At 45.1% G+C, this 19,601-nt stretch overlaps 1 protein-coding gene across 2 annotated transcripts in view; it reads right to left on the bottom strand.

Moving 5' to 3' along the window:
- Window positions 1-18,844, bottom strand: part of CASQ2 (calsequestrin 2) — a gene marked incomplete at both ends in the record, with an annotated part of 62,434 nt that extends 43,590 nt beyond the window's left edge. Inside the window, one exon of one of the 2 annotated variants that reach the window (XM_079725070.1) lies at window positions 18,310-18,844. In XM_079725070.1, the coding sequence (XP_079581196.1) occupies window positions 18,310-18,543 (234 nt within the window). The remainder of the gene's footprint in view (window positions 1-18,309) is intronic. The other variant, XM_079725071.1, reaches the window with a different exon arrangement.
- Between the last annotated feature and the right edge of the window lie 757 nt (window positions 18,845-19,601).

Here is a 19,601-nt window from a genome sequence, read left to right on the forward strand (position 1 = left end):
TGTCAAAACATTAACTTAAATGCTCCCTTTCTATCATTAAAAATGAATGATGATGAGACCTGATGGCTTTGTGATATTAGTAAGTTTCCCAGCTCCTAAAGCATGAGCCTCTAACAGTGGTTCTTAAACTTCTGTGTGCATAAGAATCACCTGAAGCACTGGTTAAAATGGGGCTTCCTGGGCTTCAGCACCAGAAAGTAGAGAATAGAGCTGGGGTGGAGCTCAAGTATCTACATTTTCATAAACCACACTACCAAGCCCCATGATTCTGACGCAGCAGATCCTGTACCACACTCTGGAAAACTGCTATAAATGCTTGTCAGTTCATCCAAAAGTGCTGTGGCATAATACTTTCCAGCTGTGACCCACGGGCCATGCTTAGCCCTGTTGGCCACTTCATCTTAAGTGTAGGAGAGAAATATTAATAATAGTAAGAATATTAGAGATTAACTGAGAATTAAACAGAGAAGGCTTGTAAAGCATGCCCTTCTCATTACCTTATTGATATTTATATGTGACGTTTGGCGATATATGAGTGGAAGGTGCTAGCTCAGGCAAACTCAGTTCTGTTTTTCTGCTTTTCTGTTTAAGCACGGCCAATTATTGTCCTAGGCACGGATGGATAGACAGGGCTGGAAGTCACAGATGGTCCAGGAACCTGTGCTAGCTGAGACCTGCCCACCTTCTCCTTGGTACCCTTACACACAATCCCTGCGGTGTCCTGTCACTCTCACCTCCCACCGCGATTAGGCCCGAAGCCTGCCCACTTGAGCTCTGTCATCACTTCCATCAGCCCTAGCAAGCACCCTTCTTGGGCCTAGGCCAAGGGTGGCCAGGGCTGGCAGCCACCCAAGAGAGAGCAGTGAGATGGATGGGGGAGAAGAGCTGTGGCGAAAGACTGGGAACTTCTGGGCTGACTCCTAACATGACCATTCTCTCCAGGACCAAGAACCCCTGCTGGGCTGATGGGGCTGGCCAGACACTGTCTGCCTCTCCCACTTGACTTCATCTCCACCTTTGCTCTGGTCCTAGATTTCCAGCTCATAGTTTCCATTCTCCATTCTCTTGCACCACAATCCCACTGGGCTCACTCGAGTTGCTGCCAGCCTGGCCTTGGCTGCAAAGTCCAGCTCCAGACTCATCTTTGATTCCAGCCTCCTTTTTGTGAATTCCAATAGCCCATTACAGGGATACAGCACTCTGGCACTTATTTTGCAATCATTAGGGTTCTGTATCGTTCATCTTTCTTTCCTAATGAGAAAAAGCCCATTTTGTGCTTCTTTTGTATCTCATATAGTTCCTTAGAGACACTCAGCATACTTTGGATGAATGAATGGACTGGCCCAAGTACTTCAAAAGTTTAAGAGGCTTTTGAGCCAAAGGGCGAAGAGGAAATTGTCACCAATTACAGTGATTAAAATTTACAACCATGAAGAGGAGAAAAGATAGAGTCAATATGTTTCCTAAATTCCCAGAAAACTAGAATACTCTTTTCAGATTGGACTCGTTTTCTCCTGTTGACTTATAATCTTTCCCCTGCTGGTTTTGTCTGTTTGGTTGGTTGGTTGGTTGGTTGATTACTTCTTGGATGGTCTTGCCTCTTGTCCATCCTAGAGAATGGGGTTGTCTCATCAGTTGGTACATGCAGCCGCTGGGCATTGGTGCAGTGCTCATTCTTTCCAAGAACATTAGGATTTGCTTTGACCATTGCTGATTCTTTTGAGTACAAAAATAACTTTATATAAAAAAAGTTATATTAAATAATATGCATAACTCAGTAGTAAAAATGTGGATATTCATAGTATGTCCTTTCTCTCTTTTTTTAATAAATTTTTTTATTTAATTTATTTATTATTTTTTGGCTTCATTGGGTCTTCGTTGTTGTGCATGGGCTTTCTCTAGTTGCAGCGAGCAGGGACTACTCTTTGCTGTGGCTCACGGGCTTCTCATTGTGGTGGCTTCTCTTGTTGTGGAGCATGGGCTCTAGGCATGCGGGCTTCAGTAGTTGTGGCTCGCGGGCTCTGGGGTACAGGCTTCAATAATTGTGGAACCCGGACTTAGTTGCTCCGCGGCATGTGTGATCTTCCTGGACCAGGGCTCAAACCTGTGTCCCCTGCATTAGCAGGCGGATTCTTAACCACTGTGCCACCAGGGAAGCCCCCTGTCCTTTCTCTTTTTAAATTTTGCATTGTATAGTTATTTATTGTACCATTGTTACCTCTGTAATGATGTGGTAGAAATAGATCTCAGCTTTAAATGAATACATGACCCAGGAATCCTAGTGGTTAAGAGTACACAGCTTGGCATCAGAGACCTGGATTCCTGACTTGGTCATAAGTGCTCACTCTGCTGTAAAATATGGACAATACCAATATCTATTTAATAAGGCTGTTTTGAAGAAGATTAAATGAGATCATGTGTAAAGTTCTTGACACAGTTTTTGGCATGCAGTAAGTGCTTACTAAGTGTTATATTTTCTTCTTACTATTCTGACAGCTGGATAGGGTTCTGAACCTTGTACTAATTCAGAAATACCAAAGCCTAACATATTGGGATGGAAAAAGAACAATAATTATTAATTGAGGACCTACTGTGATCAAGGTTCCATGCTAAACAAAAGTGTAAGACACATTCCAGAGTCAAGGACCTTGTGATTTCATTAGGGAGCAAGTTAATGAAAACTTAGCTGATAAGTGTTAAAGGACTGAGGACAGAAAATAAGGGCTATGGAGACAGAGCAAGAGAGCTCATGGGCAGGGAGGTCAAATCATACAGAGCTTCATAAGCTATGATAATGGGTATAGATTTAATTTCCATGCACTCAAGATGAAATCCAAAATCCCTAACATAGCCAACGAGGCCCTGTATGGTTTGGCCTGCCTGCCTCTCCAGCCTCATTTGGGGCCACTCTGCCTCTTCCTTAACACACTCATCTTCGGCTCCTCTAAAGAGCAAATTCTTTCGTGAATCAGGAGATCTTTACACAGGATCATCTCGTTCAGCTCCCATTTCCTAGACCAAGACATGGGCCGCAGCTGCCCACAGGGATGCCTGGTTGCATTCACACAAAGACACCCAAGATGCTCTGCTTCTGTGCATGCCCTTCCCTCTTCCTAAAAGATCTTTCCCTCCACTCTTTGCCAACTCCTATTTCTCCTTGAAGTCTGCACATAAATGTCAGTTGCTCAAAAGGCATTTCCTGACTCCCAGTCTGAATTGGGTGCCCTTTCTACACTTGTCCATAGTGCCCTGTGCTTTGCCTTCACAGCCCTTTCTCAGTTTGTAAGTACACGTTCACTTATACGATCATTTGTCTACCAGCTATCCACGTGCGAGCCTGTAAGCTCCATGTCCCTGTCTGCTTTTCTCCATATACTATCTCCAGCACCCAGTACAGTACCTGAGCAGAGGAGAGCTCAAAAATATTAGTTTATTAAATAAATGAATGGAAAAAAGAGGGGAGACCAGCTAGACCTTGAAAGAGGAGGAGTGCCTGGATAGGCAGAGGAGAGCAGCAAAGACATCCAAGGAAGAAAAAGCAGCATAAATAGGTGAAGGTTTGGAGGGGCAAATGCACAGTGTGAGTGTAAGAGAAGAGGCTTCTGTCCTCGAGCAGAGGGCTTCTCAGGGGAGCTGAAAGGCATAGTGTATTTAAGGCATGTTAGAAAAAGAGCACGTAGGACTTGGAATATTAGGACTAGCAGTTTTGATTTGGGAGATGTTTGAGTAGAAGAACAATATGGCTAATTTGAGTTCGGAGAGGGTTGATCTAAGGGCGTAGACCAGACAGATAGAAGCGAAGGTGACCAGTTGGGAGACTGAGTGGGAGAAGACTGGTCTCCAGCTAAGGCAGCACATGAAGTAACTTGTGAGGTAATGTTAGAGGTTGAGAGTCATTCAGACCTGGTAACTATTTCATGACCTTGGAGAAGCTGGGGGGAACCAAAGAGAGAAGGAGGCAAGATGATTCCAGGGTCTCCAGCCAGGGAACAGAGTGAAGGGCAAACAGATGTCAGGAGGGCATGCCAGAACCACAAGCCAGCTTCTCAGCTTGGATTTAGATGCAATGAGTTCATGGCCATGGAAATCCAGCCAAGAGCTGGAGGTGCCAACCTGGAGCTTGGGGGAGAGGTCCTAAAGGCACTGTGCAAGTGAGGGGTGAAGGAGTGAGGAAAGTGTACGAGAAAACTACAGGGTCCAGGACTGGCCGCCTTGTAGGAGGTGAGAAAAGGAGGCTGTGCTGAGGCCAAGAGGTCTGTGGGAGAAGTAGGAGGCCAAGGAACACAGTCTCATGACTCCAAAGTCATGAGCAGCTTGAGAACGAGCAGGTGGTCAGATCAAGTGTTGCGGGGAGTCACAGAGTTGGGACCACTGTGAGGTCTCTCCTTTCAGGATAGTAAGACATGGGTGACCTTTAGCGAGGAGCTGGGACAGAAGCTAAAGCAGTGAGAGTGTGGCCGGCGAGTGGGTGGCAAGGACACATTAGAGCAGGTGTGGATCACTTGGTCAAAAAGTTTGCCACAAAGGGAAGGGGGTACGAACACAGCAGCACCAGGGGACACGTTCCCTTTGGCCTCAGAGGACAGGACATGCAAGATGCCCTCTCTATGTGTGTCCCTCCAAGTCCAGTCCCCTTGTGGGACATCTCAGCCCTAAACCAAGGACGGACAGGAAGAAAGATACATTTGTACCACTTCCCAAGAATGGTCTTCCTGGAGGAGAAAGACTGATTTGCTTCATGGTCAGAGGAAGCTGGGGAGGCATGCGGTAGCAGAGACAAGGGAGTGTTTACTTATTACAGGGAGCTGAGGGGGGGTTACTTTCTGCAGGGTCAAGAATCTGAAAAAAAATCAAGGGCTGAGAAATTTGGGGGAAAATGTCACAGACCTTTGCTCTAAGTGAATGTCCCTCAGGCCAGTCATTAAAAATACCCTGGCTGCAACCCTGATCTTTCCATGTAAGCCAAGAGCCAAACGGCTCTTTTCACCCACTGTCCCTGATACCATCTGGCCACACGTCAAGCAATTCAACTACTGTTTGTGTCCTCCCCTGAAACCGGAGAGCTGACGTTTATCTCTGGTAATCTGTCACTTTCCACTGCCCTCAGATGAGGCCCGGGCTATGTATAGCTGGGGGGTTGGCACATGATGTGTCCATGCAAGAGGCAGGCAAGGGAATGGAACAGCTATTTTATGAGATTCAAGTGAACATTGGGGCCTCTTGGGGCTGGACTGGGAGGCTTCTCAAAGAGCCTTGAGGGAAAGGGAGGCTGTTGATTGTTTTTATTGGCACTTTTGGGCTATCACCTTGGTCAAGGCCAAGGAAAAGACCCAAAGGTCATTGCTATGTGTTCTTTCCACTCCACCACACTGAGAAGCAGTATAACAACAACAATAAAAATAGCATCTATTGAGTGCTTGCTATATGCCAGATACTGCTCCAATACCTTATATGAATTATCTTATCGAATCTTCACAAAACCCACATGAAGAAGAAGTTTGAGATGAGGAAATAGAGGCACAGAGAGGTTAACCAGCTTGCCCAGAACCACACAGCGTTTAAGTGACACAGCTGGGATTCCAACCCTGACACTCTGGCTCCAGGGCCCAAGCTTTCATCCATTACATTACATTCCCTTCATCTGGGCCTCAGAGGGACCTGGGCCCAAATCCTGGCTCTGACACTTATCAGGTATGAGACTCTGGGCAGGTCACAACTTCTCTGATTTCAATTTTCTAATCTGAAAATACGAGATCTAATTCTTGCAGGAGTAACATGTATGCAAGTGCTTATGAATGTTTGTTCCCTATAAATTCACTATAGGGCAACCTCATTACCCAAGCCGGTGGTTCTTGAATCTGAGCCCACGTCAGCATTACCTGGAGGGAAGCCTTGTAAAAACCCAGATTGCTGGGTCCAACCCAGAATTCCTAATTTGGCAGGCCTGGGATGGGACCTACGAGTGTGCATGTCTGACTAGGTCTCAGGAGATGCTCATGCTGTGGGTCTTGAGTCCACACACTGAGAACTACCACCTTACAACTGTCTCTAACATATAAACACAATCTCCCTGGGTAGCATTTTGTAATGTCCAAAATGACTGACTGAGGGAGGCTGTTCCTGGAGTCCAGGGGTTTTTTTTGTTTTCTGTTTTTCATACTAAAAATATTATTACAATGGGATTTTGGGGGGAAAATGGATTTGACTGACATGGGGGTGAGGCCATGCCCTTTTCCAATTTTTTCTCAGCAGAGTTCTGTTCCCGAGAGCCTGTGAAAATGCAGTCTGGTAGCCCAAATGCCGACACCCCTTGGTAACCCCCTTCCTGGGAAGAGTCCCACACATTATCCACCGCGTTCCTGCAGCCAGAGAGAGACTATCCCTTTTCTAACGAGACTTTCCATAGGTTGGTGCACTTCCTCAAAAAAAAGAAAAAGAAAATCAGAGGGAAGGATGGAGGCTGCAGCTGGGAGAGCCCTTCTAAATGTAAAATGATGGCAGACAGGCCTCTTTGCTGCATCTCCCCCATAGCGCACATTAAAAAGCAGAAGAGAAACCTGCTGCTGCTTGGCTGAACTTTACGAAATGTCTGACTAGTGTTCATTTTGATAACATCTGCTAATGACAACAAATGCCACGTATAACTAACCTGAGAGTTAGTTTTCAATGTACTTTCACATACACAATTAATTTGAGAATAGTCCTTTCCTGAGCACCAGACATGGGCCATTCACTTTACACACACCCCTCTTTTCTCTTCAGAAGAACCCTGGGACAAGGGGTTGGTGGTCTCTATTTTACAAAGGAAGGGGCTCAGCCTTGAGCAACTCAGTGACCTGCCAACTGTCTGGACAGTGTAAGGACTCAGACCCACAGGGTCTCCCTCCTAAGTGTGTGCTTCTTGCATTGCTGGGCCATGGTGCTGGCTGCTGTTTATGGGTTGTATTCACTCTTTCCTTTGGGTTCAGGAAATGCTCTCAGTTCCTTCACAGGGAAGCTGGGTGTGTATGGCCAGGCTATGGAATGGCTTGGGGTGCTGAGTCAGGGCAGTGTAAGGTAGAGGCAGGTGAGCGTGTGAAGGAGTATCTGCTGGCCCGTCTCCCTGCCCAGCACACGGCAGATGGTGAGGAGAGCTCTGCCTGGCTTGGGGCACCAGGCAGCAGGCGGGCGCTCCTGGAACAGGCTCTCTGAGCACTGAGAAGTGGCTCTGGCCTGCCCAGGCCATCGCACAGCAAGATGGTGCTCTGGCCATGTTCCTGCATGTCTTTCCAGACAGAAATGGCTTATCTGGATCAAACCACATTCAGTCTACAGAAGAGGGAACCTCAGAGGCTTCATTGTACAGATGCAGTACTTTGTGGGGACTGGCTTTTTTAATGGAACAAGTCATTTTTTTTTTTTTTTTGCAATACATCCTATTTTTATTTTTTAAATTGAAATAGAATTGATTTACAGTGTTGTATTAGTTTCAGGTGTACAGTAAAGTGATTCAGTTGTACAGGTATATGATATATAATATATATAACATATATATATTATGTATATATATCCTTTTTCAGATTCTTTGGAACAAGTCATTTTATATGCTAAGGCTGAGCTGATAATTATGCAAAAATACTCCACACCAACCAGTGAAGCTCAAACTGCAAGTGAATAGGGCTGTTGCTTTTTTTTTTTTTTTTTTTTACGGTACGCGGGCCTCTCACTGTTATGGCCTCTCCCGTTGCGGAGCACAGGCTCCGGACGCGCAGGCTCAGCGGCCCAGCCGATGTGGGATCTTCCCGGACCGGGGCACGAACCCGTGTCCCCTGCATCGGCAGGCAGACTCTCAACCACTGCGCCACCAGGGAAGCCCAGGGCTGCTGCTTTTAAAGAAAAATCTTGTGATTCTGAAACAGATTTTGTTTGTTTCTATTTTACTGCTTTACACTACAATTATCCTTATAATACTTTTATCACAGTGACTTTTGCGGTCTCTCATATCTCCATTTAGAAATTTATGACTTTGGGAGGAGCTCTGCCTCAAGGATACGATGACTAGATATCCTATTTGGGCTTGAATATTATCGAGGGCTTTTGCGGGTGGGAGGAGTGAGAGAAGAAGGTTCCGATGGTCTAAAAGCTTCTGAATCAACACTGTATTTGCCATTTTGTAAAATCTCTATTTCCGTATTAATTCTGTGTATGGAAGAGAAAATTTAACTGTAATCAACTCAATCCACACTCTTACCATAGCACTTCTTGTCTTTTCACCATCTCACCCCAGGCTCTAGTTTTATTACTGAGAAGTTCAGAGCAAACATGCATCAAACAGTTCAGTGGCACGTGGGCTCTAAGGAGAAGTGCAACTTAAGAGTGAGCCTGGGCATTCATCTTCTGAGAGCACTGGCTCTACGCGAGGATTTAGTCTCAAAGCCAAACAAAAATAAGCCTGACCTCATCTGAGTTTTCCGAGTGCAGCAGGTGCGAGTTTGGAGAATCCCATCTTTGGGCAGTGAACAGTTGGAAGAAATACCTGAATCCTGTGTGTGTTGCGATTCTCTGCCCAGTGTTCCCACATCATCCCATCTGTGGATTCACTTGCCTCCAAAGATTTCATTTTGCCTTCCTCTCTTGAGGTTTGGAAATGCAACCACTGGGACATTTGCCAGTGCTAAATAGGTTTGAAGGCAGCATCAGCCTTAGAGAGCCCAGAGGTTTCTGCCCATACTGTGTATGTATTTTGGACTGAGAGTCCCATGGTTAAAAAAAAAATCTGTTTTACCCATATTTCAGCCGGATTAAGCAGGGATGACAAACAGTTCCCTGACTCTGACAGATTCAGTTTAATATTTCACATTTCCACTCAATTCTTTTTTAAAAACTGATATAATTTTTAAAAGATATCAAGGAGAAATATATTTCCAATATAGGCAATGAATCTATAATTCCATGTTTTTTTCTTTTCTCTCCATCCATCCTTCTACCCACCCACCCAACATTTATTAAATACCAAGTAGGTGGTGCTAAGCATTAGTCCCTCTACTCACACCAGTCACTTCAGCTCAACACATAGTCCAGTTGTGAAATTAAACACTGCTTAAGTGTGGGTGAAAATCCAGAATTCAAACTAGAGACATTTGTCCTTTTGTAAGTTGGCACTGCTTACAAACAGGAAGCGATCCAATTCAGCAATCCCAGCTCCTTGGTGTAGTGGAAGGAACATGATGTTTGGAAACAAGTAGACGTGGGTTCAAATCCTGCTTCATGCTGTGCCGTTTTATAGCTTTGTGACTTTGGGCAATTTCTACTCAACTCTATGGAATAATTTCTTTGTACATAATGTGAGAATACGTTGTAAGAATTCAACAGAATGACATATGCAAAGCACCCATATTGGACATGTTTTATGGTAAGTTCATAATAAGTGCCATTTCCATACCCCTCCATCCTCTTCTGTGCATTAAACATTCACTCAGCAAACACCGTTGAGAGCCCACTGTGACTCAGACACTGATCTAGGTGCTGGAGTACAGCAATGAAGAGAACAAAGTCCTTGTCTCTGTGGGTTTTACACTCTACAGCAGTGTAGAACAATATGCACTATGTCAGCCAAGGGCTATGGAGAAGAATAAAGTAAGGTTGAAGGGATAAGGGGGTGCTTGGAGAGTGTGATTTATATAGGTGGTCAAGATAACTTCTTTTATGAGATGACACTTAAGCATAGACCTAAAGGAGGTGAGTTCTCATCATCAGTAAAAGAAGACCAACTCCTTAGTTACCAGGGACCATGTCATCTGCATTTTCTAAGTAAGCAGTGCATGAATATTTGACAAATAAATGAAAGAATGAATATTTCTATTTGGGTGTTCACAAGACTTAGTTCCACGTTATAGAACACCCACCAGTTTTCTCTGAGCAGCTTTCCCATACTTTTCTGTTAAACATGCTAACATGTTAGTATCCGATATTCATATACCCCCAGGGTTCTCAGATTTGTCATCTCTTTTGGAGAAAAGGGAAGTGTGCCATGGCAACCAAATAGATGCTTTTCCTCCCTTTCTGAAGGTAAATCCTGGACCCTGACCTAAGATTCTTTAAGGCACCTTCTGATCTGACCTTAGAAACCCCTGTAATTCCACTGAAAACCTCTCAAGGAGGGGGAGGCTTCCCATGGGCCCAGATCTTCCCTTTCTTAGGAGGTCCAAAGTATTAATCACTGACTGTGTGAGTGAGGGGACCATGGGAGAAGACTGGGAGACCTGGCAGAGTCCCTAGAGCAGACCTGAATCCCTGCAGCCCCCAAACCAACTTCACGGCTCAGCAGTTCTCCAAATCAGAGGAATGTTGACAGGTCCATTGTCATTCAGGAGAGTCAACAGACCAAAGGTCAAGCAGGTGCAACATGATTATGGTCATCTGGAAAATTTCTCCAACCCAGCAGACCAGTGTAGTGCTTTGCAAACTTTAACATGCCTATGAATCACCTGCGGATCCTGTTTAAATGTAACAAACACCTTGGTTATACCATTGCCGCTGGTGTGGTCTGCCATCCACATTTTGAGCATCAAGCCTCAAGTGGTCCACAAACTTGGCTGCACATTAGAATCACCCAGGGAGCTTTTAAAAACTGTAGCACCTGGATATCATCCCTTCCCCTATGACCAGTTAAATCAGTGCTGGTGGTGGGGGTGGGGGTGGGAAAGACCCAGGCATAGGTGTTTTTTATAACTCCATAGGTGAGTCCCACGTGCAGCCAAGGTTGAGAACTACTGCAACTGGCCAAGAACAGGGGCTACATTTCAAGTGACAGGTGAAGGGAATTAGCATTTGATAAGCACCAGCTGTATTTCAGGCACTCAGCAGTCTACATAGTTCCTAAGTAGTAAACAATGTAACAAAGTAATAATACCTGACACTTGTACAGCTTCTTATAATCTTATGAGAAATTTTTATTTGCCTGTTTTCATTGAATTCTCTTAATTCACTGAGATAGAAAGCACACAGTTGATTTTTTAGATGAGTAAACTGCGATGCATATTTGTGACTTGCCCAGGATCAAAGAGTAAATGAAAGAGAAATTCAGTTACTCTGACCTGCAGCTGTCTGTTTTGCCCAAGCACTGCGACCTCATCTGAAGTTGGATACACGAGGATGGCTGTGCACAAAAGTCATGTCGACGACCCTGGGCGTATGGCAGAGCCTAAAGAGGCTGCAGTCACCCCACCAAAGATTTCTCACTGATATATAGATTGATTTGGAAACTGAGACCTGAATAGAGAAGGGAGCTCAGTCTGTTGTGGGCCTTGGCAGACTGAGAGCAGTGGCATTAGGACACTTAGCAGAACCCAGAAGCCTGCACTGCACGGGATTCAGATTCTTGGTTCTGCCATAGATGATGGAACCAGACTCCTCCTCCCCTGTAGGACCTAATGGATGATCTGTTCTGGAATCACCATCTAAAAAGTATTGGGAAATAACCTGCTTACCAGCCCTGGACAATCAGTCATAACAATAACCCTCCCTGCTGGTGGACAGGCCATTTCCAATAATTTTTAGGCAGTGATCTTGCCATTTGATACCCAAGAGGGCTTGGGAGAGAGCCCCTGGGCGGGTCATGTGTGGGGATGGCAGTGGCTTTTTTGTGGTGAGAGAAGTGGGACCTCCTTAAGCAGGAAGAGCAGAAGGCCCTGCAGAGGGGATCCTCTGGGGAAGCATCAGAGGGGATGCAGAGGGGAAGCAGCCTCGGACCTCCCGAGAAACAACAGGTGCAGCTGGTCAACCTGGCGGGCAACTACTGGGATGATGTGGCTATTTCTGTGCCAGGACCCCAGGTTGCCTGCCAGTCCCAGGGACCAGTCACCCTAAACAAATGAAGTGATATTTACTGTTCACAGTGTGTAAAGCATTGCTTGTTCACCATCTATTCAGTGACTCATTCATTCATGCTATGATTCCTGAGAGTCTCACTAAGAGCAAAAGATATTTGACGAATGAATATTTCTATTCAAGGATTCACAGTACGTATTTTCATGGTCTGAAACACTCACTAACTTGCCTGAGAAAAATTCCCTGTAGTTTTTCCTAATCCTGTAAATGTATATTGGTTACAGGTTGGTGTGTTTCGTTGCTCCCATAGGACATACATACACAGTGCACAGCCTCAGCTCTGGAGATGAATGTGATCAGAGTGCCCAGCGATACTGAGGCCTCCTTTCTCCTTTCCCTCTAGAGATGTCTAAGTGGCCATGAAATCATTTCTACGTAAGCATGAAGCTCACTAGGGAAAGTTTTCACCTTTTCCTTCCTTCTTTTTCAGGTTGGAATGCTGGTTTCCTAGAGGTGGAGTGGTGTAGAGGGAAGGAAATGGGCCTTGGACTGGGGGATAAGATCTGTGTGAAGGTAGGAGAGGAAGAGGAACAAGTAAATGGCTCCCCACACCTGGCCTAGGCATTTGGCAGGACCATGACACCGTTTCCAGCAAGCTCAGGAACTCACAATGTGGACACCATACTGCTGGGGTTCCTTCTGACATCAAGGCATCCTCTGTCACATGACCAGGTCATTCATTCAGTTGTGTTTTTGGCTCACAAGCAGTTTTTTTGTCCTTCTGCATAGGAACTTGATTCCATCTCTGTTTTTTTTTCCTTTCTTTTTTTTTTAACATCACCCTTTACCAGGTTTGCTTTGAATTCAGTTGCCTTCAGGAAGCTTCCAATCTAGGGGGAGAACTCCAACATATGTCTCCAAGGAGAGAAAGAGTGAGTTAGAAGGAGCCTGAAGGAAATGGAAGAACTTCTTAAATGGAAGCAGGCTGCATTGTGACTGAAAATGTGGAAGGGGCCTAATTTAAGAACTGACGCTGATGATGTTGTTGAATCTATCAGACACAGGCTCCGTAAGCCTTGGCGATCAGAGGGAGAGGGTCTGTGATCAGGGAAAGTCACTCCACCTTTCTGGGCATGGCTGGCTGTAAATAAGCAACATGGCATCATATCACTAATCCTGAGCTCTCTGAAAGTGGCCTGGGGTCCTCAGTCTCTAAAGTGATGGGTTAGGCTGGGCTGTATCTAAAATCCCGACTGAAAGGGGGTAAGGGCTGAAAGGAGTCAGCATTTGTCCAGTACCTTCTGTGTGCCAGAAGCTGAGCTCTTGCCATCCTGCCTCACTGAATCCTCACGCCATCTCCAGCATCTCACATCATAAGTAAGGAACCTGAACACAGACAGACTTCCTTGGGAATTAAACCCAGGTCTATCTGATTTAGAAGCTCATGTTAGAGCACACCACCTCTCAAGCATTCCAACCTGAGAGAGGTCAGTGATGTCGAATGTGGGAGGACTTTCTCTGGCAATATTTATAGAACGTGATAGGCATAGCACTTGCACTGCAGTTTCAAGGCGAAGGTGGAAGCAAGCAACAAAGGAGCAAGGAAGAATCAGATTCAGTGCCCGTATCCTCCTCTTGTGTCTCTGAGTCCTGCAGTATTAACAGGATTCAGCCATTGTGGTATGACTACATTTGCTGACTTGGCCAAAGCTGAAGGAAATAGTATACAAAATTGCAACTCCCTTTATAATCTGAGTTGACACCTCAATAGAAAAAATGGGGAAAAGGCATAGAAAAATAAGAAAAAATGTAAATAGCAAATAATTTTATGAAAAATTCAGCCTAGCTAGAAATCAAAGAATGTCCATTAAAACAACAATAAAAATATAAATAGACAAAGGTTTTTAAAACCTGAAAATTGTGTCAGTATCCAAAAAGAGAGAAATTCTGTAATGGCCTATATGGGAAAAGAATCTAAAAAAGAGTGAATATGTGGATATGTATAACTGATTCACTATGCTGTACACCTGAAACTAACACAACATTGTAAATCAACTATACTCCAATAAAAAATTTTTTTTAATTAAAAGGAAAAAACCAGAGAAATTATCTTAAAAATATGTATGATCATACAATGGAATACTATGCCAGCATTAACATTATGTTTGTCAAGAATTTAAAGCTATTTAGTGACATAGGAACACTCACAATATACTGAAACGAAATAAGCAGGAAACAAAACTATAAAAATGGTATAACCCTAATTGGAAAACGTGATTTTATGCATAGAAAAAAATACTGGAAAGAACTCTATCAGAACATTAACCATGTTTAGCTCTGGGTGGCAGTTCTTATTGCCTGCTTTGTCTTTTCCACATAGTCTAACATATTCTTACACTAGTGTGTTGTTACTTTGTGGATGAAATGCCCAACCAAGAATCAGGATTACCAGCTGTGTAAGTCACAACACTGCAAGGCTGCATGTATGACATGAGAGGTTCAGAAAAATCTAGATGGTTCACAAGGTTCTTTTGAGCTCTAACACTTCGCTCATTTATTCAACAAGCATTTACAGAACATCTGTATAGAGCTACATACAATGCACCAACATTGCGGTCCCCCGGAATTAGACCCCAACCAAACGCAAAGCAAATTTTGAGTGTGATGCCTCCTGGTGCCATTTGACTTGCCCTTTTCCTGCCTAAGCTTTTAATGGCCTCATATTTTTCCCTTTCTCCTCTTCCCTTTATCAAACCCTGCTCTCAACACAAAACTCAAACTTGATCAGATGGAAGTGTAAATGGATAGCAATGTCTTAAATGACGGCTTCTCCCAGAGGGGCTTGACTAAGTAGGGATAAAAATTTTACCTAAAGGAACGAGGCCCTCGTGGCCAAATTTTAGGAAAAAGCTAGTGGGGTGGAAAAAGATTTGGGAGCTATCAGAACCTTAGCTCTTGCGGTTCCCTCCCCGACCCTCACTTATTTGTCTGGTAAATTCTACTCATTTTCACAAATCATTTCTTCCTTGTCATGCCTTCCACATCTCTCCCAGAGGGCAGGGTGCTTCCTCTTTCCTCTGCACTCCCAGAGGACCTTATGTTGCCCTACTATTACAGTGACCCCATTGCACTGTGGCTTTTCATTTGTATTGCACTGTAATTTCCACATCAGGCTATGAGCCATCTGAGTGCCTCACGTTCCCGTGCACCCCGAGGCCCAACCTAGAGTAAGTGACAGATGTATGACTAAATGATCTGCATTTCAAGGCCCCAAGTCAGGCAGTGACCGCCTTACCCTGTGGATGGGGCTGTTTCTGGGTGTTTCAACGTCAGTCCTTACAGCAGCAGACAAAACACTGACCATAGTACCTTTGGATTTTTTTATCAGAATGGGATGGCCTTTATGTGACAAGTTATGAACTTCTAATTCCTAACCTTCTAACCCTTAGAAATTCCCCAGGGTTTTCAACCTGAGGATGGCAACTCATCACCGGAGAGGGAAATCATTTTAATAGGTTGGGATTAGTATTTTTTTAATGAAATACAATAGAAGAATAGAAAATAACAATAAAATAGAAGACAAAAGTATTATAAATCCAAGTATTCCCCAAGTAATAATGTGTTGTCCTATGAAACTTTTGTTTCACCTGTGTATGTGTCTGTACACATTAGGTCATAGTGAGTTATGATAAAAAAGATGGACAGCCACCTTCCCCGGGGGGGTGGTGGTGGAATGAATTGGGAGATTGGGATTGACATATATACACTAATATGTATAAAATAGATAACTAATAAGAACCAGCTGTATAAAAAGTAAATAAAATAAAATCCAAAAAAACAAAAATAAGAAAGAAAGCCACCTTCCCAAACTATTGGGAGGGAAGGAGCCCGCCCCTTCCTGTGCTGTCTGCCCAGGGCTGAGATTTCACTGTCTCCTTACTTCCTTCTATCCCAAACAGACACAGCTCTGGGATGGGCAGGATATTTTCCTTAGTGTAGGTTTGGAGTCCAGGGAATTAAGAGGACAAAATAGGCTTTTCTGACCACAGAGAAAATTTAGAGGTTCACATCTACCCTCTCTTATCAGTCATGGGATTCCTGGAACCAGTTTTGTCCTGGATTCTGAGGAATAGTCTGCACCTGACAGGTATCTCAACAAAGGCCCACCCCTCCCCTCCCCGGCCGGCAGGGAGGGAGCCCTACCTCCCCCAGGGTTTGGATATTTGCATGAGCAGTGCCTCTGGGGCTCCGTGCCTCTCAGCTGATACAGATGATACAGCTGGCATCATCAGGCCCAGGCTCACAGGCTGAGTACTCTATTTAAGGAAGACTCTTGAAATAATACTGAACAGGGTATCCACCAACTCCTTGTACATTGTCTCATTTGATTCCAGTAGTAACGCAGTATAGGGCCTAAAACTGCCTTCACCTGCACGAGTAGAGTGATCTTGGGCAACTTAGCCTCTCTGTGCCTCAGTTTCCCCATCTGTAAAAGGGGGATAGTAACTGTATCTACATCAGAGAAGCACTGTAAAGATCAAACCAGCTACCACATACAATCCGTGCACACAGGAAGCATTCAATAAATGTTGATTATTATTATTTAATCATCTCATAAGCCTGTATGATAGTTATTTTTTTCAGACTTATAGATAAGAAAATGAGGCTCAGAGAAATTAAGTAACCTGCCCTATGTCATATGTCCAGTAGAGGCAAAGCCAAAATATAAATCAGGAACTCCTGACTCCCAAGTTCTGTGATCTCTTTCCCTTAGTGATTTAGGAGTCTGTGGGGCATCAGACTACCTCCTGTGCTGAATTTCCCCCTTGGCCCTCTCTGCCGGGCACACTTGAATCAAAGGTGGCTGGAAGGATGGTGAGTCCAGGGCAAAGCTCCTTCTCAGGATTTTCCTTGGCAGTACAGAATTCATCTTTGGGGGAGACAGATTCTTGGAGGAGTTTGTGTGTGTGTGAGTGTGTGTGTGTGTGTGTGTGTGTGCATGTGTGTTAATATAACAGGGAATCAGAAATGGGGTCATTGCTTGCACTGGCATTCTTTTTGAGTTCTAGGCTAAGTGGACAGTGATGAACATATATGGTAGAATCCTTATGCCTTCAATTAACTTTTCATAAATATGTCTCTATAACTGAGTAGGGCAGTTTGAGATGGAGATAATCATGTGAGTGAGGATTTCATGGGCTGAGCAGCAGCTGTGCTGTATGTCCTGGTTTTCTCCAGCCTGTAATTTTCCCATATATATAGTACAAAGACCTAATAACGGTCCCTGCTTTCTCCTCACTTGTAACCCACAGAGGTTTTTTGTCCACCAGAGCTCTCTGTAATGACCACACTGCCGTACATAAATCCTCTGAAAATAGATATGTGTATGATGATCGGGAGACACAGGATTCTGCAATACTTTTTTAATTATCAAAGATATTTTGATGTGTTTGGGGTGGTTTTCCTGGATTTTATTACAGCCAATTTTTCTTGAGAATTAAAATCCACATGGTAATTCTGTTCATCAGAGTCTTTGATTATAAAGTATGTCAGTTAGGTCTCAATAACACTGGAAAAAAAGAAAGAAAAAAAGGCATCTGATTGAGCTGAGCTTTCTGGCTGGGCCGGTTAATAAACTGCTGTAGTTCTCCAGTAGTCCTTTTCACAGATTTGTGCCTGGGCTGAGCCGGACCTGGGGACTGATAAGGGATCTTGGTGCCTATTAGAATTCTTGGCACTCACAGGTGTTCCTGAGTGTAAGCGATCTGAAACTGTCCAGGAGGAACTGTGGGACCAGTTCCTGGGGCTCTCACACAGGATTAGAGAACGGGTCCCAGCGCCAGGTTTATGGACAGGCCATGTAATGCAGATGAAATAAGAACTGACTTCAGCATCTTCCCTGAACTCACACCAAGAACTTTCTGAGAAAAAGAAATATTCCCATTAATGAACGCACAGCTAAAATCTTCCCACATCTACACTGTGCGATGTTGACTAAAACCGAGTCACAAGAGAGGCTCATCGTTTAGTGATATTCCCCGTCTGACCCACGAGGACAGGCAAGGTCAAATGACTCCTGCTTCATCAGGATCATGGGGAGACTTAACCGAACAAAGAGTAGGAAATTAGCACGCCGAATGAAACCTGCAAATAACCCTGAATTTCATTTCAGTCAGGCTTTTTAACAATAGCTTTAACATTCTCTGAGAAAAAGAGTAGCTGGAACTATTGCCCTTGAGAAATCAAGAGGACCATCAGATGACAGACTTTACAGACTATTATGCACCATGCAGCACATTCAATTGTCCCATCTTAAGAGTCTGGACCCACCCCTGTTTTTCACACATCCCAGCTTTGCAACAAGAATATCTTCAGGTTTGCCCGAGACTGAAATGGGGCAAGACTTCAGGATATACTCTCAGCGCCCTCAGGTCCTCCCAGGCCAACCACTGGCCACCTCCCGCTCCCTTGGGCCACATGGCCTGGGGGCCCCCCACTCACCTCCAGCACGATTTCTTTCAGTTGGAACTGTTTCTGCGCGACTTTATCTGAAGACAAGGGCTCATGGTAGTAGAGGCACAGCAAGTCGTATTTCTTCAAAACCTGCTTGAAGTTCTTCTCGGTTAGACTGACCACGCGGTCCCTGCCGTCATAGGTGGGGAAGTTCAGCCCCTCCTCTGCCCTGCAGGAGGACAGCAGGTAGACCGCCACCACAAACAGGTGGGTTCTCTTCATCTGGGCGAAGTTTTGTTTTTCTTTCCCAGAAACACCGTGTGTAGGAAAGAGGCTGGTGCCTTAGAGGACCTGCTGGGAGCAGTGGGGAGCAGAGAGGCCGATCTCGTCTCTCTCCTTGGCCCTTCCTGGGCCCGAGACACCCCTCTTCACCTTCTCCGGCTGCTGACTGTGATCGTGGGCTTGGGGCGAAGCGTGCAGAGGCTCACACCCATGCATGTGTAGAACCAGAGCCAGGCTACGCGGCCCAGCCCCAGATACCTCACATAGCTCTGCCCAGCCCCTGTCTCATCAGGAACTCCATTTTTAGGATGCAGTTGTTTCAGGCTAAAAATAAATCGTGCAATGAATTAAAAAGTTAGATATGGCGCTGTTGAGGGATTCGCTGATACAGTTTGTCAGGCCGGTGGAGGAGGAGGTGGGAGGGAGACGGGGGAACGTGTGCACATGAAATAAGGAGGACGGGAAGGTCAGAGGAGAGAAGTTCACTCAGAGGGAGGAGGAGAAAAGGAGAGGAGAGAGACGTGGCACTTGGATGTGCGCAGGGCCACTCAGACGCCGTTGACTCGGTCTATTACCCCAGGGAACTATTTCAGTCTGTTCCTTCCAGGCAGGGTGTTTATCCCCTACCTACTCACTGCTGACCTGGGGACCAGCCGGACCCCCAGGTGGACTTGACGTTCTGCACCTGCCTTTTCCCTGGCTGGCCATTGCGCCATGTCCCCGTGGCTCTGCGGGTCACTGGGCGAGGGATGTAGGGTCACCCTTTCTCCACGGAAAGCGCTCCAGGAGCCCAGCCCACCCAGGGTCACAGTTCCTCTCCTGACCCTGCCCACAGCCGAACGCTGCTGACACCAGGAGATCCTGCCCCATTATAAAATTAAATAAAATAAAAGTTCAACAGTCTTCCTCAGAAGCCCTCTTAGGCCTTTCGCTATCCTCCCCGTCATCTTTCTTTTTTAACATTAACCCCCAATGTATCGTTTTTGCCCTTTTCCTCTTCATTAGAGACAGACTGCTGTAGAGAGTGCAGGAGCCGGACAGATCCGAGTTCAAAGCCT

This window comes from Hyperoodon ampullatus (genome assembly GCF_949752795.1).
Source record: "Hyperoodon ampullatus genome assembly, chromosome: 2".
In the NCBI taxonomy this organism is placed as follows: Eukaryota; Metazoa; Chordata; class Mammalia; order Artiodactyla; family Ziphiidae; genus Hyperoodon; species Hyperoodon ampullatus.